Source organism: Garra rufa, chromosome 11, assembly GCF_049309525.1.
Source record: "Garra rufa chromosome 11, GarRuf1.0, whole genome shotgun sequence".
Classification (NCBI taxonomy): Eukaryota; Metazoa; Chordata; class Actinopteri; order Cypriniformes; family Cyprinidae; genus Garra; species Garra rufa.
Genome location: NC_133371.1, coordinates 1,625,946 through 1,650,308, shown reverse-complemented (window position 1 = coordinate 1,650,308; position 24,363 = coordinate 1,625,946). Strand labels below are relative to the sequence as shown.

General features: G+C 38.0%; 1 protein-coding gene across 1 annotated transcript in view; it reads right to left on the bottom strand.

Moving 5' to 3' along the window:
* LOC141346172 (uncharacterized) overlaps window positions 1–23,752 on the bottom strand; it is a 43,420-nt gene extending 19,668 nt beyond the window's left edge. The window contains exon 1 of the mRNA XM_073851084.1: window positions 23,368–23,752. Coding sequence (XP_073707185.1) covers window positions 23,368–23,752 — 385 coding nt within the window. The remainder of the gene's footprint in view (window positions 1–23,367) is intronic.
* Between the last annotated feature and the right edge of the window lie 611 nt (window positions 23,753–24,363).

Sequence of the window (24,363 nt, the reverse complement as noted above, 5' to 3'; positions counted from 1 at the left end):
TTTGTACGTCTTCGTCGCGTTTATCTGCCCTTAAGAGTGTTTATAGCCGAACATTTTTGCTCGACATCGGCAGAAACAAAGTTTTTAAGTTGAACTCTGTGGACGCTGAAGAGCTGAATGATCTGGGTCTGCTCCGGAGGCCTACTCAATCACCGACCCCCACTCCTGCACCTCGCCCACAATGGAGGCGCCTCAAGCGGTGTGGGAGGAAGCAGAAGAGGGGTAATCCCCTCTTACAGACCGCTTGTTAAAGTCACCAAACCGGTTCGTAAGCAGATACAAGTGTGGCCAGAGGGGTCTTCAGAGGTTTTACAGGACTGCTTTAACACCACAGACTGGAATATGTTTAAGCAGGCTGCCACTTACAACAACACCACTGACCTCCAGGAGTACACAGAGACTGTTACAGCCTACATTAACAAATGCACTGAGGATGTAACAGTCACCAAAACCATCACTGTCCGTGCCAACCAAAAGCCATGGATGACAGGGGAGGTCTACAGGCTGCTGAAAGCTCGGAACGCTGCCTTCAGAGCTGGAGACGAGGCGAGCCTGAAGACGGCTAGGGCCAACCTTTCCCGTGGCATCAGAAAGGCTAAGAGACAGTACTCCAGAGGAATATCTCGTCGCTTCAATGACAGCAGAGACACACGGAGCCTGTGGCGGGGCATACAGACCATCACAGATTACAAGCCCCCTCCACAGACCTGTGACAGCACCATCTCCCTGCTGAACGAGCTGAACACCTTCTTCGCTCGCTTTGAAGTGCAAAACAGCACCACAGCACAGAAGACCCCACCCCCTCCTGGTGACCAGGTGATGACTTTGTCCCCGGACAGTGTGAGGAGATCCCTCAGCAGGATCAACGCTCGCAAAGCTCTGGGTCCTGACAACATTCCTGGTCGTGTACTGAGAGACTGTGCAGTGGAACTCACTGATGTCTTCACAGACATCTTTAACATCTCACTCTCCCAGGCTGTCATCCCCACCTGTTTCAAAGCAACCACGATCATTCCGGTGCCAAAAAAGTAATCTCCTTCCTGCTTTAATGACTACCGTCCAGTTGGACTTACCCCCATCCTCATGAAGTGCTTTGAACGGCTAGTCATGCAGCACATTAAATCTGTCCTTCCCCCCCTCACTGGACCCCTTCCAGTTTGCATATCGGCCCAACCGCTCGACCGATGATGCCATCTCCACTGCACTCCACTCAGCACTCACACATCTGGACAAAAAAGACTCATATGTCCGAATGCTGTTCATAGACTTCAGTTCAGCATTTAACACTATAATCCCCCAACAGCTCACACAAAAACTGATCCAGCTGGGGCTCAACACCTCACTGTGTAACTGGCTGTTGGATTTCCTCACAGGAAGACCACAAGCAGTACGGGTCAGCAGTAACACATCCAGCACTATCATTCTAAACACGGGGGCACCTCAGGGATGTGTGCTGAGCCCCCTCCTCTTCACTCTGCTGACCCACGACTGCACACAGTCACACAGCTCCAACCTCTTCATCAAGTTTGCGGATGACACGACTGTGGTGGGTCTCATTAGCAACAGGGATGAGACAAACTACAGAAGTGAGGTGAGCCGCCTGGCCACGTGGTGCGGAGACAACAATCTCTCTCTGAATGTGGAGAAGACAAAGGAGATTGTTGTTGACTTCAGGAGAGTGCACACTCAGCATGCTCCTCTGACCATCAACGGTGCGTCTGTGGAGAGAGTGAGCAGCACCAAGATCCTGGGTGTGCACATCACTGAGGATCTCTCCTGGACAAACAACACCACTGCACTGGCCAAGAAAGCACAGCAGCATCTCTTCTTCCTCCGCAAACTAAGAAGAGCAAGAGCACCAGCCCCCATCATGTACACATTCTACCGAGGAACCATCGGGAGCATCCTGTCTAGCTGCATCACTGTGTGGTTTGGAGCCTGCAATGCGTCCTGCCAAAAAACTCTCCAACGCATAGTCAGAGCAGCTGAGAGGATCATTGGTGTCCCTCTCCCCTCCCTCCAAGACATCTACAGCACACGTCTCACCAAAAAAGCCCTCTGCATAGCAGCCGATCCCACCCACCCAATGCAAAGCTTCTTCAGCCTGCTGCCATCAGGGAGGAGACTGTGGAGTCTCCAGGCCAGGACCAGCAGACTGAAGGACAGCTTCACCCATCAGGCTGTCAGGAAGCTCAACTCTCTCCCTACTCTGCCCCCACTCCCCTCTTCTGCCCCACAAACTTTCTGAACTCTGACACGCACGCACGCACGCACACACACACACACACACACACACACACACACACACACACACACACACACACACACACACACACACACATGTTGGGTTTACATGTTTTATGGGGACATTCCATAGGCGTAATGGTTTTTATACTGTACAAACCGTACTTTCTATCGCCCTACACCTACCCTACACCTAAACCTAGCCCTCACAGGAGATTGTGCACACTTTTACTTCCTCAAAAAAACTCACTGTGCATGATTTATAAGCCTGTTTCCTCATGGGGACCTGAGAAATGTCCCCACAAGGTCAAAATCTACTGGTATTCCTATCCTTGTGGGGACATTTGGTCCCCATAACGTGATGAATACCAGGTACTCACACACACACACACACACACACACACACACACACACACACACACACACACACACACACACACACACACACACACACACACACACACTGACCTGCACCAGTCACTTTGTGCAGCACTGGTCTGCCAACTACCTCACACTACTCATAGACAGTTACAAGACTGCTCTGACACTTCTACACATTTACAAGCTCTGTTGCACTATATTGTTTACATTGTTTACGTGGTTTGCACTCTCTACCATGTGCCCTTACTTGTATATTATGTTTTTCATTTTATGTATTGTTTATTTGTATTTATTCATATTTTTTTAAATTCTACCTTTGTATTTAATGTTACTGTTTGTATTTAATGTTACTTGTATGCACCATGGGTCTGAGAGTAACGCAGTTTCAATTCTCTGTATGTCCTGTACATGTGGCAGAATTGACAATAAAGTTGACTTTGACTTTTGACTTTGACTGATCATACACAGGCATGCACAGGTAATTTTATACACAAGCGTGTTAAAAATACTTGGATCATTTTTCACCCATAAAAAAAGAAATTAAGAAATTATATTTTGTGATCTATTGGTGCTATATCTTGGGGCTATTATCTAACAAAGAGAGAAATTTTAATTTAACAAAATAATTCCTTGTTGAAAAAACAGCATATGCTGGTTAGGTAGGCTTTTTGTTGGGATGCTGGTTTTAGCTTGTTTATGCTGGTCCTAAACTGGTTTATGCTGGTCCTTATCTGGCTTTATGCTGGTCCTTAGCTGGTCATGCACTGCTCCTGAGCAGGAGGGACCAGCTTAGGACCAGCATAAACCAGTTTAGGACCAGTTTAAACCAGCTAAAACCAGCAAACCAGCATTAAAACCTACCTAGCCAGCATATGCTGGTTTATTCAACAAGGTTGCTATGATTCTGAGTAGTAAACTGTGTAGGATGTGCTAGACTGGCAAGATATTAGTTACTTTAGATATTAGTTACGGTTATGCCAATTGTAATATTCATTCGCTCAAGCAATTAGCATTTAGACTTAGGGGCAGAATATCTGTTTACTTGCAATAGCAAACAGTGCGAGTGTAAAATTTAGTACCAGAGGGAAACATAAATAAAACTTAATGTATAGTCATCTTACACAGTCGTGCACAGGTAATTTTACACACCTGCATGTTCAGCAACGACATTTAATCAATTGCTGTTAAGGAACAATGATACCTGCTTGGGGCTATCATTAAATATTAAGAATAAAACGAGGAGCATCAGTAACGTCACGTATTACATTTTTCTACATCATGCATATACTCTACTATTAAAAATAAAGGTGCTTGAAAGGGTTCTTTAAGCAATGCCATCGAACAACCATTTTTGGTTCCACAAAGAACCATTGAGTCAAGGGTTTTATAATCTAAAGAACCCTTTTTTGTTTTGTGAAACCGAAAGGTTCTTCAGAAGGTAAAGGTTCTTTATGAATCCATTTACACAAAAAAGGTTATTCTATGGCATTGTGAAGCACCTTAATTTTTAAAAGTGTACTTTCTTGTTTTTGTGAAAGACTCATGGAGCAGTTCCTCTACTTTTCGCACAGGCTCTCAGACACAACAATAACTATTTTTCAGTTTAATTTGAAATTTTATATATAAAAAAAGCTTAGAATCAAACCATGTCATGTAATTTTATAGCCAAATGAGCAGTGGAAATTAATTTTGAAGCCACCATTGTTTTAACAAGCGAATTGCATTATGAGACTGTCATTCCTTTAAACAGAAAAATCTTATAGTTAGCTGCAGTAAAGTATGCATCCGCTCTTCTAATTATGAATAAACTCCCTCGTCTCCGTGAATTACCTGCCATTATGTGTTTTATTATAAATGAGCTATGCAGATATTCTTTTACAGACGTAACCATGAGAAACAACGACTATTTGAATAGAGCTTTCCCTGTCATTTTGACCTGTAAACAGTTCTATGCAAGTCCTAGACTCTACATATTTAAACACAGTGGGTAAGAGTCTCAGCAAAAATACTATAATGGGTCACTACACTATTACAGGCTGCTCAATTGTGCCCCAGTCTTTTGTACTCTGTTTTCTGTATTTTACTCTTTTCTATGCACTGAATGTTTTAGCGGTGGCCTTACATAAATTCACCTATGCATTGACATATTCTGCTATTTTCTTCCAGCTGTTCTCTGGAGCTTTTAGGGAAGCAATGCAGTTGCTTCATACTGTGAAAATGTGTTTAAATCATTCAGACGTTTCAAACGGATGTTCTTTGAGAAGAAGCAAAATTGCTCTGGCTCTCTTTATGTTTCATGAGACTGGATGTTCACTGCACGTCCGAATGGTGTTTGTGGACTACTCAGCTTTTAGCACCAAGATGGGCTTTAGACTCATCCTGAATCTTCAAGACCTGATTTTGCAACTGTGTTCCTGTGTCTTGCAATGTCTCCTCCTTTCTGAACCTTCATAATGGAGTCTCACAAGCATGTTCTCCTCATTCATTAATATAACTGATAAAAATCCATTGTTGTCAGCAGTGTAAGCCAGATTGGATTTGTTCAGTCTAAATCCTGTGCCCTTGACTTTATTGAACCTGCTTCAACCCCCGATACAGGCCGCAATCCCCTGAGTAAATGAAAGTATTCAAATATCTCATTGTCTTTAATTTGGATAAAACTATAGTCTAGCATGCAGAGCTGAGATCTGTACAGGATTTTAATGCAACTCAGCTCTTTAGTGTTCAAAGAGCCTGAAACGATTTGACCATAGAAATTTTAATAGGACAGCTGTTGCATATTTATGATTTACACTCATGCTTTTGACTCTTAAGCAATTGGTTCATTAGAAAAATATGTCATACATATTCATAGGTGGTTTGTATTTAAGTGTTTTGAAAGCTTTCAGAAACAACTGCCTTGAGTCTTAGAAATTACGTGACCTGATAACATTATACTCTGGGGTTTGCAGGATTTTTAGAATATAAAATATTAAATATTAAAATATTAAAATATGAATATAATAAATTAAAAAAGGCTACCAAGGGAATCTGTAATAGCCTACCTGGAGAAAGTTTCCCATTTGCATTATAATCTCAATGACGGTGGTTGTGCTGTTGCAGCACTCATGCAAATAAGTGATTTAAAATCATTACTTGATTTTAAGTCATAGTAAAAATATGCGCTGACAACACTGAGCCCACCACAAAAACCAGGCATTGATTATATAAACACATAAAAACAGAGGTTCTGTATTGGTATCTGTGATTCCATGAAAAACCTTTAACATCAATTGCTCAAAATTTACTTACTGGAAGAATTTGTAGAAATTTAGCTTCACTTGCTCACCAAAGAATCCTCTGTAGTGAATGGGTGCCATCTGAATGAGAGTCCAAACAGCTGATAAAAACATCACAGTAATCCAGACCACTCCAGTACATTAGTTAATGTCTTCTAAAATAAAAAGCTGCATGTTTCTTCTTTAAACTGTCACTTCAGGCCAAAATACCAGTCCATAATCCATAATAATGCTTTATCAGTGAAAAGTCCATCCTCTGTTGTTTTCTCACATCAAAATCAAATGATTTGTTAAGAACTGTTTTGGCTTGTAAATAGTTCTTAATCTGTACATATTTCTCTCTTGATTCAGACGAGACAACTTTTTCACTGAAGAATGCAATGTTATGTATTATTGACTTGTATTTTTCACTGAAACTGTGGTTTAACGCCATAATCGCAGTGCTGTAATATCTCAGTTATGGGGGACATCCCATGACATGCTGCGTCTGCTCTTTGGCAAGCACACGGCTTTGTACACATAAGTGCTAAATCGTTTCTAGCACCATGTTTGAATTGTTCATTTCAAACAGCTTGCCTATAATTGCATCAACATCAGTGAAGACAGCCGACATCTGTTGGAAAGGAAGCACAGGACAAACACGGCTTTATATTACATTTGTAAACATGACAGTAAAGAAAAGAGAAGAAAAACAGAGGTAGATGTGAACTGGAATTAGCTGATAAAGTGGATTTATAGTCTATAGATGGAGACAACATGAGTTATTCATCATGGCATATGGAGGTTGGGGTTTGGAAAAACGCTTTGGTGATTAATTGTCGATGTGTTCTGAATGCAGGCTGGATTCCATTAGTTATGGTACTACGCCAAGCACACTGAAATATGTTTATTGAGAAAGACATTTGCATTTGACTGTCTTGCAGACACATTTGGATTGTTGTTTGGCGTTACAAACAGGTACTAGTCGAGCACCACTTCATAACTGTCTGTATTTGAAAAACAGTTTGCTGCAACTACCATAAAATCCACTGATTTTATGCATGTTTCTGAATATGTTGGTTCGTTGTCTTAGGATGAGTAACTGATATATTGGCACTGGTTGTTTGACTGAATCAACCTATTTTAATATTGTATTTTAACAAGTGCGTGACATGATGAACTACAATCCCGCCCGTCCTGCCCCCAAAAATAAAAAACTTGCATTAACTAACTGTTCTCTGTCGGCCTAAAGGGAAAGTTGACCTAATAATGAAAATTCGGCTGTCATTTACATACCCTCATGTTGTTCCAAACATGTATGCAGTTTTTTTTTCTTACACACACACACACACACACGCACGCACGCACGCACGCACGCACACACACACACACACACACACACACAAATAAAAAAATAAAAAATATTGTGAATGTTGGTAGCCACTGACTTGCATACTATGAAAAATAAAATAGGGTAAGTGTACCCATTAAACCCATGTACCCTTGAACCCAATTTTGAAGTCAAACTGAAAAAAAAGAAAAATCATATTATAACCAATACAGTGGTTTGTTAATTTGTTGATTTATTTTTATTTTTATTGCATACCAATCACATTTGGCAATGTTGAGTTAGCCCTACTTATGTTCATGCTATCTCAGGGTACCTCATGCAAAGACACCCAAAAACTCTGGTGTTTTGGGACCCTTCACATTCAGTCAACACATTTCTGACATTTTAAGCCATTTTTTCTTTATCATTTTATATCATTTTTCTTTAAATGGAAAGATGGGTTTTATTGGCTTCCACACAAAGCTAATCGCAAAATCAAACCATTAGCCTTACTGAAAGATAGACTGCTGAAGAATTAAGCATCTGAACGGCAAACACTAAATATTTTGTGATTTCATTTAGCATTAATTTACAAATAAATACATCATAAATTGTTTTGCAGAGCAGATTATTTTCATAAATTAACTTTTTTTAAAGATGGGCTTAAAGGGTACAGTGCCACGAAACGCATGCAAACAGTCAACACAAGCTAACCTTGAATGAAAAAATGTAACATTTTTTACTGTGGGCACAATGACAATTACTATTATGCTTAGTTCACTATATATTTAAGCTTCATGCATGTCTTTGTAAAGATATCTTACATTATTAAAGGAAAACATTGTTTTTTATCATTACTTCACCATTTAAGCCCACCTTATGTGTATGAGGAATCCTTTTAATTACAAACTTGATCAATTTTCTAAATCAAAGTCTTTATTGATAGGCTCTTTTTGTGCTTTTACCTCACTAGCCTTTTACCTCACCTTACTTACTTAATTTAAGTTATTAATTTAATAACTTAATTTACAACTATATTTAGATTTTTAGGCCTACAAATCACACACTGTGTAGCAAAATTATATAACGAGTGTCTGCTGATGTTTGATAATGCAACAATTGTAGAGTCATGTCATCTTTACCATGAGGACAGAGGACAAAGTCTGTTCTAGTGAAACAGTTTGGAGTGGACAGAAAATCTTTTTGGGAGTGAGTGAAGGCCAAGATCAGAGTTGATGCTCAACAGGGACGGGAGACCTTCCTCAGTTCAGCGGTAGAGAACAAGATTTCAGATTGTCTTTAAGTAGACTGTAAACAAGAAGTTAGATTGTTATTTAATGTAAAATGAAAGATGGAAAAATGTGAGGTGAGGTGATCTAAATGTGGTTAGACTAGCGTTAGCGTGTCTTTGTGCAGTCCTTACAGGTCCTGTGTGGCTGGAGTTGAATGTTATTATTAGTACAGGTGATAAGCACTAGCAAACATTAGTAAAAGGAATTTTTAAAACACTTCTGTGTCACTGAATAAATATATTAATGTTTTACTTCTTTAAAATCAATATTATTTTTTTTATATTTGTGAATAAATCATGATGCGGGCTTATTTGGAACACATGCTGGCTTAAATGGTGCCAATGTACCACTTAAGCCCATGCCGGATATTTGACTTTATTCATAAAATATCTTAATTCCATAGTCTAAAGCAGGGTTCCCCAAACTTTTTTCTGAGTGGGCCACATAATTTTCTTTTCTTTAATGGGGGGCCGGGTCGGTTTATAAAAGAAAATTCCATGGGCTGGACTGACTACTATTATTAATATTATTATTTTATTATGATTTTACCTGTATTTATTATACCTTTTAATGCTAGAATAGTTTATTATTTTTTATGCACCAGACAGACAAATGATCATTTCTTTTTAAAAGATATACAGGTACATCTCAAATTAGCATGTCATGGAAAAGTTCATTTATTTCAGTAATTCAACTCAAATTGTGAAACTTGTGTATTAAATAAATTTAATGCACGCAGAGTGAAGTAGTTTAAGTCTTTGGTTCTTTTAATTGTGATGATTTGGCTCACATTTAACAAAAACTCACCAATTCATTTTCTCAACAAATTAAAATATGGTGACATGCCAATCAGTTAATCAACTCAGAACACCTGCAAAGGTTTCCCGAGCCTTCAAAATGGTCTCTCAGTTTGGTTCACTGGGCTACACAATCCTGGGGAAGACTGCTGGTCTGACAGTTGTCCAGAAGACAATCATTGACACCCCTCACAAGGAGGGTAAGCCACAAACATTGATTGTCAAAGAAGCTGGCTGTTCACAGAGTGCTGTATCTAAGCATGTTAACACAAAGTTGAGTGGAAGGAAAAAGTGTAGAAGAAAAAGATGCACAACCAACCGAGAGAACCGCAGCCTTGAGAGGCTTGTCAAGCAAAACTGATTCAAGAATGTGGGTGACCTTCACAAGGAATGGACTGAGGCTGGGGTCAAGGCATCAAGAGCCACCAAACACAGACATGTCAAGGAATTTGGCTACAGTTGTTGTATTCCTCTTGTTAAGCCACTCCTGAACATGGGCTAAGGAGAAGAAGAAATGGACTGTTGCAGTGATCCAAAGTCCTCTTTTCAGATGAGAGCAAGTTTTGTATTTTATTTGGAAATCAAGGTCCTAGAGTCTGGAGGAAGGGTGGAGAAGCTCAAAGCTCAAGTTGCTTGAAGTCCAGTAGTTAAGTTTAAGAAGTTAAGTTTCCACAGTCTGTGATGATTTGGGGTGCAATGTCATCTGCTGGTGTTGGTCCACTGTGTTTTTTGAATCACACGTCAAACTGACTTTTCAACTGGTTCTCAGCTGAAAAACTTTGGGTAACTGGGAGATGAGTGAAGTCTTGCTTTTGCACTTGTCCCACAAGCAGTGCTAGTTTCACCTCAAATGCTATTGAGTCATTTTGTCATCGCTCTGATTTTTCTAGCTGGCTCGCGCATCACCTGTTCGATCACGGTGACAAATTACGTTGAATGTACCATTCTGTTGGTGAATTTAACAAATAATTAGCCAACCTTTATTATCAAATACTGACATGATATAAGTAAAACATATTTAAAATTACATTTTCAAAATATGTCTCTGGCATTGTTCAGAGGGCCGGTCCAAATGTGGGGGCGGGCCGCATTCGGCCCCCGGGCCTTAGTTTGGGGACCCCTGGTCTAAAGTGTACATCAACTAATTAATAAATTTTTAAATGATAGCGAAATCTTGCATTTTAATAATAGATTATTCTTTTAAACCATGCCAATATCTATGAAAAACACTTAAACTTAAGGAGGGCTTAATGGGTAACTTACACTTATAAAATAAAGGTGCTTCACGATGCCATAGAAGAACCTTTTTTTTTCTTGTCTAAATGTTTCCATAAAGAACCTTTAAAGGGGTCATCGGATGCCCATTTTCCACAAGTTCATATGATTCTTTAGGGTCTTAATAAAAAACTCTAACATACTTTGGTTAAAAATTCTTAATATTAGTGTAAAAAAACATACCCTTTTACCTTGTCAAAATCAGCTCTGCAAAATTTCAGCTCATTTTAAGACATGGCCCCTTTAAATGCCACCGAGTTCTGCTCGCCACCGCCCCTCTCTGGGATTGTGTTTACTTTAGCCACATTTAGCCACGTTTATTGGCGAAACTTGCCAACAAGCATATTATTAAGAAAGGCCATTTGCAAAGATGCATAAAAAACCCTTATACACACTTCTGCTGTGGGTGAAGCTGCATCAGGAACGATTTGCACAAAGATAAGGTAAGACGCTCATGTCAACCAAATGTGTTTCGTTACAACGACAAGAAGCTGAGAATGACCTGATTTTAAAAAGGGGATATTACTTTTAAAGATTAAAAAATACCGCTGGGTGGATTTTTATCATTGTAGGGTGGTTGTGTACACAAACTACCAACACACATTAATGTTCAAACAACTTAGTTAGTTTAGAAAAGTAACTAACTTAGAAAAGTTAGTTTTGCACCCGATGACCCCTTTAACATCTGAAGAACCTTTCTGTTTCAGAAAAGGTTCCTTGTGGCGGAAGAAGGTTCTTACGTTTATAAAAAGTTAAGAAAGAGATGGTTCTTATGAGAACCTTAGACTGAATGGTTCTTTATGGCATTATTGTGAAGAACCTTTTAAAGCACCTTTATTTTTAAGAGTGTACCCTACTATAGAAGTCAATCTTTACCAGCAATTGTTTGGGTACATGCAATCTTAAAAATGTCTCCTCCTGTGTTCAACAGAAGAAAGAAATTGCACACATCACTGGCATGCATTATTTCAAAAAAAAAATCAATGTTTGTCTTCAGAATCTGGCATTAAAATGTAATAACTTGCTGTGCCTCTGTAACAACTTTGTTTTTCGGGTGATGTCTCAAAACCCTCTTACTTTTCCAACCCTTCCTCTCCAACCACATGCCTCCAAAATGATTAGTGACATGGCATTCAAGAGTCCGGGGTTTGGCTCAAAAACATCCCTGATCAAATTCCAGATTCCATGAGCAAACATAGCAGAATTCAAATCTAGGGCTATACACGCCATACAAATAGCTACTATTGAGACTGCTAATAGAGCCTCCTCGCTTGGCTTCATTCTGTCATGAGACACGCAGTTCTCAAGCTCAATTCCCAATGGATAAATTCAGATTTCACCCAACTTTATTTCTGGTTTCACTCAGAAGTATATCAAATTACGGAAGTAAATGGGTTGCGTGTTTCAAGTTGACTTTTAAAATGTCAAACCCAGTGTGCCAACTCTCATTTAAACCCAGAATATTCAGTCTCATTTATATGGGTCACCTTGGCCCATAATTCCCTCTGATTCTCATCTGTTCTCACCACAGCAGAGGCTTCCACAGCCTGAACGAAACACAACGCAGAGGAAAGAGAGAGAGTGAGTAATAAAAAGGAAGAGAACGAGAGGAAAAAAATGCAGATTCTAGGCACATGATCATCTATCTAACATCAGTAAAGTGGCATCACATTAGCGTCTTCCTGAGTCCCGTCTTATCTTTGGAGTACCGCAGCAGATGCATGTAGATATCACCGCTTGCAGTTCAGAGCTAGGATGTGCTTTATCATTCCAGGAGAAAATGTCGCATTCATCTTCCCTGAATTGCCTCTCTTTTTATCAATAGGAGATACTACAGATAGTGGTGTCAGAATGCAGGTGGTTGATTTTGAGATGGCTGTGCACAGTGGTGCTTTTTCAGGTCAGAGAGAAGAAGGCTGCAGTGTGCAAGCTTATTAAAATTCATAAACAGCAGGATGGGGCATGAGAGTTTTTGTTGTCAAGTTTGGCATCTTTTGTATTGCCAAAATAGAATATTTAAATGAAAGCTGAAAGTGAAAATGATGCAACACTCACTAAAATATAATAATAATAACCAGCTTTATCTAACTGAATGAGTTTTTACTTCAAATACTTTATTCATGTATTTATTTTGAGGAACTTTTACTTCGCTACATTTTTTCAGTAAAAGAATGGGTTTGCAAACTGCACTGAAAAATTCATTTGCAAATTGGACTAATCAGATTGCAGCTGTTCTCGAGTCAACAACTCACTGATTCAAATGATCCACTCAGAGAGAGTCTCCAGTTAACAATACAGTAAATTGAAATCTGTATGTATACAGCCGAGATCAGGAGATCCTCAACTCAATTGATGGCACCAAGAGTAAGTTGCTAATGCAGAATTTTATGACTTATTATTGTAAATGAAAATCATATTTAGGTCATCACCGCCAGCTGTGAACTTAATCTGCAGTAAATGTTTGAGCTGGTTGTCTGAAATACTTTAATGCAGACATGTCCAGATTTGTGTATAACCATCTCGACAGGGTAGGTTTGAGGTAAAACTTAAACACAACTGTAAAATAATGCAAATTAATGCTCATGCATTTTCCTCATTGTAGAAGCAATTTCAAATGAGTGTCGAACTAGTAGCCATGCTTGCATAGTGTTCTTAAAATTTAATACATTTTGCCCTGGTCAACACATTTTGTTTTCCTAATTTTTAAATATTGTTTTTTTTTTTCACTGGTGTTCACACATGAAGTATCAGTAACCTAAATTGATATTCTAATACAGTTGAAGTCAAAAGTTTACATACACCTTGGTCAAAGAAATAAGAAGCGTCATAAATAATGCATGTTGTTTTTTTTATTTAGTACTGACCTGAATAAGATATTTCTTATAAAAGATATTTACATATAGTCCACAAGAAAAAAATAATGGTTGTATATAATAATGTATAAATAATTTATAAAAACGACCCTGTTCAAAAGTTTGCATACGCTTGATTCTTAACACTGTGTTGTATCCTGAATGATCCACAGCTGTGTTTTTTGTTTAGTGATAGTTGTTCATGAGTATCTTCTTTGTCCTGAACAGTTAAACTGCCTGCTGTTCTTCAGAAAAATCATTTAGGTCCCTCAAATTCTTTGATTTTTCTATATATTTTTTTTTGTATTTGAACCCTTTCCAACAATGACTGTATGATTTTGAGATCCATCGTTTCAAACTGAGGACAACCGAGGGACTTATATGCAACTATTACAGAAGGTTCAAACACTCCAGAAGGAAACACAATGCATTAAGAGCCAGGGGTGAAAACTTTTGAACAGAATGAAGATGTGAACATTTTTTCTTATTTTGCCTAAATATCATATTTTTATCATTTAGTACTGCCCTTCAGAAGCCCCAGAAGATACGTACATGTTGCTTAGAAGACAAAATAAGATAAATTTACCCTGATCTTCAAATTCAAAAATTTTTCACCCCCGTCTCTTAAAGCATCGTGTTTCCTTCTGGAGCATCAGTGAGCGTTTGAACCTTCTGTAATAGTTGCATGCGAGTCTCAAAATCATGATCTCAAAATAATACAGTCACTGTTGGAAACGGTTCAAATACACAAACGTGAGAAAATCAAAGATTTTGTGGGGCCGTAAGTATTTTTCTGAAGAACAGCGTGCAGGACAAACAAGGGACTCATAAACAACTATCACTAAACAAACAAACAAACAAACAAACAAACAAACAAAAAAAAAAAAACAGCTGTGGATCATTCAGGTAACAACACATTATTAAGAATCAAAGGGATGTAAACTTTTGAACGGGGTAATTTATCTTATTCAGGTCAGTACTAAATAAACAGTAACATGCAATTTGTATGATCCCTCTTATTTTCATTAATTTCAATAATTAGGTAACACTTTATAATAACTACACACTATGAGTCATTAGTTAAGCATTGGTAAATAGTTAATTAATCATTTATAAAGCATTATTCCTACTTTAATAGACATTTGTAAGCAGTTCATGAATACAGCTATAAATGCTTTATTCTTGTTTTATAAGCATCTGTATAATATGCCTAATAATTGTATTTTCATATTTTATTAAAGGTTGTATCAGCGATTTCTAGCCTGAAACATAAAGTGTAAAATTCAGCTTATCTTTCATCACGATCCGCTCGCTGCCTGCCCCATAAATTGTCTGTGAAAAAACCGCGTCTCTCTGGTCAGCCTAGGGTCTGAGATATGCCAAAAAAACAATCGGCACTACCAACCTTTCCACAGCAAAAACAAACATTGTTCCAACCAATCAGCGTCAGGGGTTTGGTGTTGTGGACTTTCGCTCCGCCTCCCTCACATCCCAGCACCAGTAGGAAAGTCCACAACACGAACCCCCTGACGCTGATTGGTTGGAACACGGTTTGTTTATCTGTGGTTATTGTTGATAGCGCCGATTGTTTTTTTGGCATATCTCGGACCCTAGGCTGACCAGAGAGACGCGGTTTTTCCACAGACAATTTATGGGGCAGGCAGCGAGCGGATCGTGAATAAAGGTCAGCTGAATTTGACACTTTATGTTTTAGGCTAGAAATCGCTGATACAACCTTTAAGGATCAGTTAATCATTTCTAAATTAAGCATTACATTATTTACAAACTGGTTAGTTAGTAGTTGTAAGTGTGGGGTGGGGGGGGGCAAAGCATTCACATTTTCATGTACAGTTGCAATCGAAATTATTCAACCCCCTTGACATGCAAGACATTTTGTTCTAGATAATTTGTTTTTCTAAAAACAAATCTACAAAGGCATTAGTACACTATTAGATAAAGTATTTTAATACACATTTGAGTTATTCTGAGAACATAAATTGATAAATAATGGGGAAAAAAACTAATTGGCTCTAAACGTTCATGTTCAAAATTATTCAACCCCCAAAAGTAAAATTTGGTGCAGAATCTTTTATTATTTAAAACCACCTATAAACGCTGTTTGAAAGTTTTTAGAAGCGTTGATCATCTCTCTACTGCAATCTTGGACCATTCCTCGGCTGAAAAACCTTTTAGATCACGGATAATCTTTGGTTTTCACTTTGCCACTGCTTTCTTCAAATTCGACCAAATATTTTCAATGAGAATTAAATCTGGAGACTGAACAGGCAACTCAAGAACATTCTGTGACTGATCCCTGAACCAAGCATAAGTAGATTTGGATGTTTACTTTGGGATGATTGTCCTGCAGGAAAGTCCATTGATCATCATCTTTGGTCTTTGCACCAAAGGCATCACAATTCTTGGCAAAATGGCCTGATACTTCAAAGAATCCATGGTTTCCTTCATACGCTCATGTTTTCCACTTTATGCTACAGTAAAACAACCCCATAATTGGATCAGCCCACCTCCATGTTTGATCATGGAGATAGTGATCTTCTGCTCATTAGTTTTCCCTTTTTTGCACCAGACATACCGCTAATCTATACGTTCAAAAAGTTCTAGTTTGGTCACATCACTCCATAAAACATTCTTCCAGAACTCCACAGGTCTATCCAAATAAATTTTAGCATATTCAAGCTGACCTTTTTGTTCTTCTTGATCAAGAATGGTATTCGCCAAGATGCCCCAACATGAAGGCCATGTCTGTCTTATGTTCATCTTCTACTCTGGAATTAAATATTTTTCCTCCTTTCGTCTGGTCATCTCGCAAGTCTTTGGCTGTACATTGCAGGTTTTTCTCAGTTGCTCTGATAGAACAATTATGAAATTGTGCATTTTTGGTTCAACACCCTCAAAGGTTTTCTGGTACAACACACTTTAAACTAAGGAATAAGGCTTTTAATGTCTTAGAAATCTTTACGTAGCCTTAGACTTTCTAATACAATAAAACTATTTCTTCTCTATAGCTTTTGTGAAAGCTCTGTTGACTTTACCATATTTGCTACTCAACTTCAGCACATGCATGGGATAAATGTATAGATGTGTAACATCTCAAGCTGATTCAGTTTTTTTAATAGTTTATAAAGCCTTTGTGTTGTGTTTTAGGATAATTTTGTTCCCTACCACAAAAATAAATGACTTAAAATGGCAATGTTGAATAGGGGTTGAATAATTCTGACATAGCTGTGTTATTAAAAAATCCTATAACTCAAACACATTACATTGTATATTGACATTGTCACTTTTAATATGCCAGTAAGCTGTTGTAGATGCATTTTTTATAAAGTCCTGAAACTTCAGACAAGCTTTTATTTGTAAAGTACTGCAGTCTCTGGGGGGTTGAATAATTTTGATTGCAACTGTATATTACCATGCTAAACTCTCTAAGAGTTGTCATGACAGAACTAAATGACAGCACTTTCATTAGCTGCTGGAGTTAGTATGTAGTTAGTGTCTACTTGTGTCTTTAATTATAACTAATTTGTTTCTGAAAAGCCTAAAGTTGAAACTCAAAACTATTAAATTGCTTTTGCTACTTTAATGTTCATTGTTTACATGTGTTCATCTTTTCTTCAAATGAGGATGTTTTTCTGTCTCTGAAAATATAAATGTAAAGCCCATTTCATTCGGAACATCATAAACTTGCTAATTAAATGACAAGATTTAAATAAGACTGTACTAATAACAGGATTAGTGATTTGAGCATTTTCCAATAAGACTGCTAAATTAATTCTGCTTTTTATGGCATCCCTAGTGATGTGAATTATTTATCAGTTAACATTCACAGGATTTTTGGGTTTATGAAATATGTGGTTCAAATAATTGTCATGCATTAGAAAACTATTTACTCTGTTTCCATGGCAACACCTGACAGATTTGTCATGGTTCTTCATACCAAATGTCACACTTTTACTAGTTTTCTGTAAGATTGAGCATTAAAATATATTTTATTTCTGTTTATCTTTGCATGTTTTTACTGCTTCTGAATATATCCTACAACCTCAGCAGGGTTACCGACTTAAAAATAAATAAATACATACATGCATACGCACATAAATAAATAAATAAATACTATAAGAAAACAGACCATGCATTTATGGATTTTTATAAGAATTGTATGACCTTTTTTAAAAACGGAAACCTTGAGTGCCCATTCATTAAGATGTGGAACCCATTAGGTTAATTATGCAAATTAGATTAAAGGAATTTAAACATAGAAGATATCACACAAATCACAAAGTTCATGTGAACAAAAAAGAACCATGCAAATCTCAATACAGATTTTCTGCAATCTTAATAAAATTATTTATTTTCATTTAATAATCGATGGCTTCTTAAGGAATATGACTGAAACTGGCCTGTCAGACACCAGCTGGTGATTTTATCTCTCAGCTGGACTCTTAAAATTAGCCTAAAGAGTGCATGCCTAAATGAACACATCCTGAGTAATCGCTCATGCATTTGTGGGCCGTATATGTGTGTGTGTGGTTTAAGAGCCTTGGAGGCAAAAGTAAAGGTAAAGTGATTTGAAGTGATTTTTTTCCACTTAATGCAGGTTAGAGTGTTAACTGCTATACAAAAAGAAAGTAAATAGAAGTTCTGACAACCATGGTAATAATCGTAATGGTAATAAAACTTTGGTAAGCATGCTATAAAAATAAAAATAATTATTGCATTTGATTATTTTTTAGCATAAAATAATGTCTTATATATATATATCTTAAACCAAGCATTTTTTAATGTCCCTGAGGCAAGAAAGAAAATTATTATCAAAATGTGCATGGTGTCTATGATTTTTGGCAATAATGTAAGCATTTATTTGTGTTCCTTTTTTGTGAAGAATGTAAAAAAAAAGGCAAGATATTTTATAAAAATAGACTTTTAAAGTTACGTCCCTCAGTCTGAACTCAACCCCGTCACATTTATTTCGTCTCTGCTCATATGTGACATTATTTACCAGAAATTACATAATTCAGGGCTCTTTAATAGCGGTACAGAAAATGGTTAGTAGTATCACACTTTTTGTTCATATTTTTGACTCGTATTATAGTCAGAGAGGATTGTGTCAAGCTTAACAACTCCATCCCGACACAAAATTAAGATGGAAAATGATTATTTTTCAACATTTTATTTTAACCCATAAGTATATACAATGTACTTGTTCTATTGCTGCCAAATGTGGTCTGATCTCCTGACTACATGAGAAGCACTGGCCATTTTGACTAAAAAACTTCAACCCCGTCACACAACAGGGTTGAGTTATTTACTTAATTTATTACTAATTTTAATGAAAAAAAAAAATATATATATATATATATATATATAAAATAGTCATGTTTCAGCAAATATATACTTAGCAAAATCATGACAACTCATATTTTTGTTATAAATACATTTTTTTATGTAATATGTCCACTTAAACTTTGACAAGCATCCTACATCAGAAATTGCACCCACATTTGCAGCAGAAAGACAGTGTTTGGCATGCAGATATGTTGACCCAGAAATATAAGAGAAAGACCTTATTAAATTAAAACTAAAGGCAATATATCCCTTTAAATATGTTACAGACTTCAACCCCGTCATATCTTGTCACATTCATATTTTTGAAAAAATATAGGGAAGACAATTAAGAATGAAAGCATTTCTTGCTGATTCTGACATGTTAAGGACTAAAACAATAAAACTGTGCTTTTAGTTAAACTTCTAAATAAAAAATATTTTATACAAAAATAAACAGACCATGGACAAACAATTTGTGTATTTTTAGTTTTAGTCCTGTAAAAATGTGAAAAATATGATAGATATGATGTGTTACATTTATTATCTTTAAATGGCGATCAGGGACACGAGCAGTAGATAGATGTGTGTTTTATAACAAGTTCTGTGTAAAATCCTTTTTAAACCAATCCCATTTTGTCCATTACGGAGTTGAGAAAAAAAGGTGTCATTCTGAAAAAAAAATAATAATAATGCCTTTTCTTTTCTTTTCTTTTTTTGGAGGTTTGACATGTGCCTAATTATGTGGGCTATTTAGAAAATGAATCATATGTAGTTAAAAAATGTGTAATTCCAAATTGAAATGTTATGACTAAAACCAGGAATATGCATTAAGAAAGTAAATAGGGTCCATTCTGATTTTACACTGACTTGGATATGTGTCACTACATGTGTGCCATGATGTCTGAAGTTGGAAAGTTTTTACTCTGAGTTAAACGGAATGTGATTTACAAACCAGTCTAAAACATCCTTTAAGTTTTCAATAACTTACCAGTTTGTTTTTGCCACACTGTAAAAAGAAATAATAGAAAAACTGAAAAGTTATTGGTAATTTTCTGCCAGAACATTACTTTATTTTTCCTTTAAACTTAAACACAGCACAATGCAATGCAGACAAAACACCTGTGAAAAAGCAATATAGAAAATTCCTATATATTAACAGTACAGTCGTGGCCAAAAGTTTTGAGAATTAAATAAATATTGGAAATTGGAAAAGTTGCTGCTTAAGTTTTTAAAATAGCAATTTGCATATACTCCAGAATGTTATGAAGAGTGATCAGATGAATTGCATAGTCCTTCTTTGCCATGAAAATGAACTTAATCCCGAAAAAAACTTTCCACTGCATTTCATTGCTGTCATTAAAGGACCTGCTGAGATCATTTCAGTAATCGTCTTGTTAACTCAGGTGAGAATGTTGACGAGCACAAGGCTGGAGATCATTATGTCAGGCTGATTGGGTTAGAATGGCAGACTTGACATGTTAAAAGGAGGGTGATGCTTGAAATCATTGTTCTTCCATTGTTAACCACGGTGACCTGCAAAGAAACGCGTGCAGCCATCATTGCGTTAGATAAAAATGGCTTCACAGGCAAGGATATTGTGGCTACTAAGATTGCACCTAAATCAACAATTTATAGGATCATAAAGAACTTCAAGGAAAGAGGTTCAATTCTTGTTAAGAAGGCTTCAGGGCGTCCAAGAAAGTCCAGCAAGCGCCAGGATCGTCTCCTAAAGAGGATTCAGCTGCGGGGTCGGAGTGCCACCAGTGCAGAGCTTGCTCAGGAATGGCAGCAGGCAGGTGTGAGCGCATCTGCACGCACAGTGAGGCCAAGACTTTTGGAAGATGGCCTGGTGTCAAGAAGGGCAGCAAAGAAGCCACTTCTCTCCAAAAAAAAAACATCAGGGACAGATTGATCTTCTGCAAAAAGTATGGCGAATGGACTGCTGAGGACTGGGGCAAAGTCATATTCTCCGATGAAGCCTCTTTCCGATTGTTTGGGGCATCTGGAAAAAGGCTTGTCCGGAGAAGAAAAGGTGAGCGCTACCATCAATCCTGTGTCATGCCAAAAGTAAAGCATCCTGAGACCATTCATGTGTGGGGTTGCTTCTCATCCAAGGGAGTGGGCTCACTCACAATTTTGCCCAAAAACACAGCCATGAATAAAGAATGGTACCAAAACACCCTCCAACAGCAACTTCTTCCAACAATCCAACAACAGTTTGGTGAAGAACAATGCATTTTCCAGCACGATGGAGCACCGTGCCATAAGGCAAAAGTGATAACTAAGTGGCTCGGGGACCAAAACGTCCATGGCCTGGAAACTCCCCAGATCTTAATCCCATTGAGAATTTGTGGTCAATCCTCAAGAGGCGGGTGGACAAACAAAAACCCACTAATTCTGACAAACTCCAAGAAGTGATTATGAAAGAATGGGTTGCTATCAGTCAGGATTTGGCCCAGAAGTTGATTGAGAGCATGCCCAGGCGAATTGCAGAGGTCCTGAAAAAGAAGGACCAACACTGCAAATACTGACTCTTTGCATAAATGTCATGTAATTGTCGATAAAAGCCCTTGAAACATATGAAGTGCTTGTAATTATATATCATTCTCAAAATTTTGGCCATGACTGTACAATAGGCCCTATTTTTATGGACTTTTCAGAGAAGAGCAGATGTACCCAACAAAGAATCTGACACTTTTTGTTAGTTTGTTAGTTTCTTTATAAAATTGTCCGCAATAATTTATTCAACAACATTAACATGTAATGCAATTCTGTTAATTATGTTAATACACACACCAAATGCCACAGTTAATTTCACAGGGAAAGCTTTTGTACAAAATTGTGTGGTTTTTTTTTTGACATTTGACTGATGTGGAGATATATATCTTACTGTAATTACCTGTGAACAGATCAGTGTTTGGATAAAAAATAAGGTGTTCAGTCATGGTATGGCACAGACTTATGCTCATTTATCATGCTGTTCAAGCTATGTGTGTTATGCTATCAAACTTTGTTTCAGTTCTCAACATTTTTTTTTCTACTCTAATTAAAATATATATTATTTATGTGATGAATGGCCACACTCTTTGTCATTTCACTGCTACACTGAAACATTTTCTTGCGTCACTGTACCATGTGTCATTTACCATTTGTACCGCGTGCCTGTTTCTGCAGGAAAGAGCCTGAGGCTTTAACTCGCTTCTTCAATAAATCACTAGGCACCACACATCAAGATCCTGTATCATACACACACAGCAGATATACACACTCTTCTGTACAGTTAGTCTGCATCAACCCTTCATTTGCTTTAATTGAAATCAATATTAAGCTAATTTAATCCCGTGACTTTCTTGAGCAGCTTGTGTCTGTTGTTTGTGAGCTACCGTGTTTGTGCATCATTGAGGTCAATTGACACGGCTGTATCTCAGAGAAGGTCAATAGAAAGGCCTGGCTCCAAAATCACTCATCTGCCTGAGTGTAATGGCTTTAAATATTAATGCCTTGTGCCATGGTAATGGAGATTATTACGACCGTTTTTGCCTGGTGAAGGAGACAGTCCTGATAACAGCATGCATGTGTGTATGTGTGTATAATCTCTGGAGAAAGCTCTGCATTAGCATTCCCATTCATCTCAATGCAAGTTGCTTGGTTGGAAATATTAAACTTGCCGTATTTGCTTATAATTATAGAAGAAAATGTTTTCATAACATTACTGACTGGCTGATGTGCACAGTCCTAAAAAACCTCACTAGCAGCAGTGATGTCAATAAAATAGTAAAAAAAAAAAATGAAAGAAAACAAAGTCATTAGTTTTATTACTAGGGAATGCATGAACGAGGGTTATTGTCCTCAACTAAAATATATTTTCATTACTTGGAATAAAATAAACACTAACTGAAATAAAATACAATACACTTATTTTTCCCAAGTTCCCAAGGTGTTTTCTTTTAGTTTTACTTTAAGTACTAAAATAACAAAATATTTAACCTAAATTAAAATAAGAAATATATAGACATATTTAAAGTATTGTAAGTAAATTCAAAAAGTAGTGTAAATGACAAGCACACACATGCACACACACTAAAACTTGAACTAAAAATATGAAAATAACAGTATTTAAAAATATTTATAATAACTATAATAGTTGTCAGGTTTTACACAAACCAGAAGACGACTGAGTAAAATCAAACAGGTGAGTTTATTAACAAACAGGAAATGGTAACAAAACTAGTAGGACACCGTAGCGTTGCAAACTCACAAACACACACAGAGTCACTGATAAATAACTTTCCTTAAAGAAGCAGATGATCGATGAAGATGGGGATTGAAGACGATGGATGATGAAGGTAAACGGAAGCGAAGACGACGAAGGTAAGTAGTAGCTGTAAAGCAGTGAGTCCAGTAGGTGATTTCTACGTGCTCGTAGTCGAGACCGGACGAAGAGTGAAGGTGAGTAGGTCCTTAATGTGTGGTGGCGGTGATGAAGAGCAGGTCACAGGGAACGAGTAGATGGCTGCGTGGGCTGATTGAAGGTGGAGCCAGGTGATTCCGTGACAGAACCCCCCCCCCCCCCCCCATGGTCCGCTCCTTCTTCACCTGGCTCTGTGGAGGAAGGAGGCAAGACAGGTGAGTGATATGGTTTGAATGCTGAAACGTGGAAGACTGGGTGAATGCGATACTTCTCTGGTAATTTTAGCTCGTAAGCCACCAGATTGATCTCTTTGATGATTTCAAATGGTCCAATGAATCTGGGACTCAGCTTTTTGCAGGGAAGACGGAGGCGAATGTTTTTCGTAGACAACCAGACCTTTTGTCCTGAGGTGTATCGTGGAGTGGGGGTGCGTCGAGTGTTGGCGTGCTGAGTGAACCTTCTGATGGCTTCCTGCAAGTGGTGGTGGGCTGAGTCCCAGACCCTCTCACTCTCCTGAAACCAGAAGTCCACAGATGGTACGTCTGATGGCTCCTCACTCCAGGGTAGCATAGAAGGCTGGTAACCTAGGACACACTGGAGCGGAGTTAAACCGGTAGCTTGTTGTTTAAGAGAGTTCTGCGCATACTCAGCCCAGGGTAAAAACCGACTCCAAGTGTCCTGGTGTTTGTGACAGAAGGTTTGGAGGAAACGGCTCATGTCCTGGATTTTCCTCTGTCAGGCCGTTACTCTGAGGGTGGTAGCCGGAGGACAGACTGACCGTCACATTCAGGAGCTTGAAGAACGCCCTCCAAACTCTAGAGATGAACTGTGCTCCCCTGTCTGAGACAATGTCCTCTGGTAAGCTGAAGTAACGGAAAATGTGGTTGAACAGGAGCTCTGCAGTTTCCATCGCAGTGGGTAGTCCTTTCAAAGGAATAAAACGTACAGATTTGGAAAAGCGATCAACAATGATAAAAATGCAGGTGTCACCTCTAGAGTTTGGAAGGTTTGTAGCGAAGTCCACCCCTAGATGTGACCATGGACGACGAGGGACTGGTAATGGCAGCAGCTTTCCAGTAGGAAGATGACGAGGAGTTTTGGTCATTGCACAGTCTGTACATCCCCTCACGAACCTTCTGACATCCATTGCCATGTTGGGCCACCAGTACGTGTTGGATACG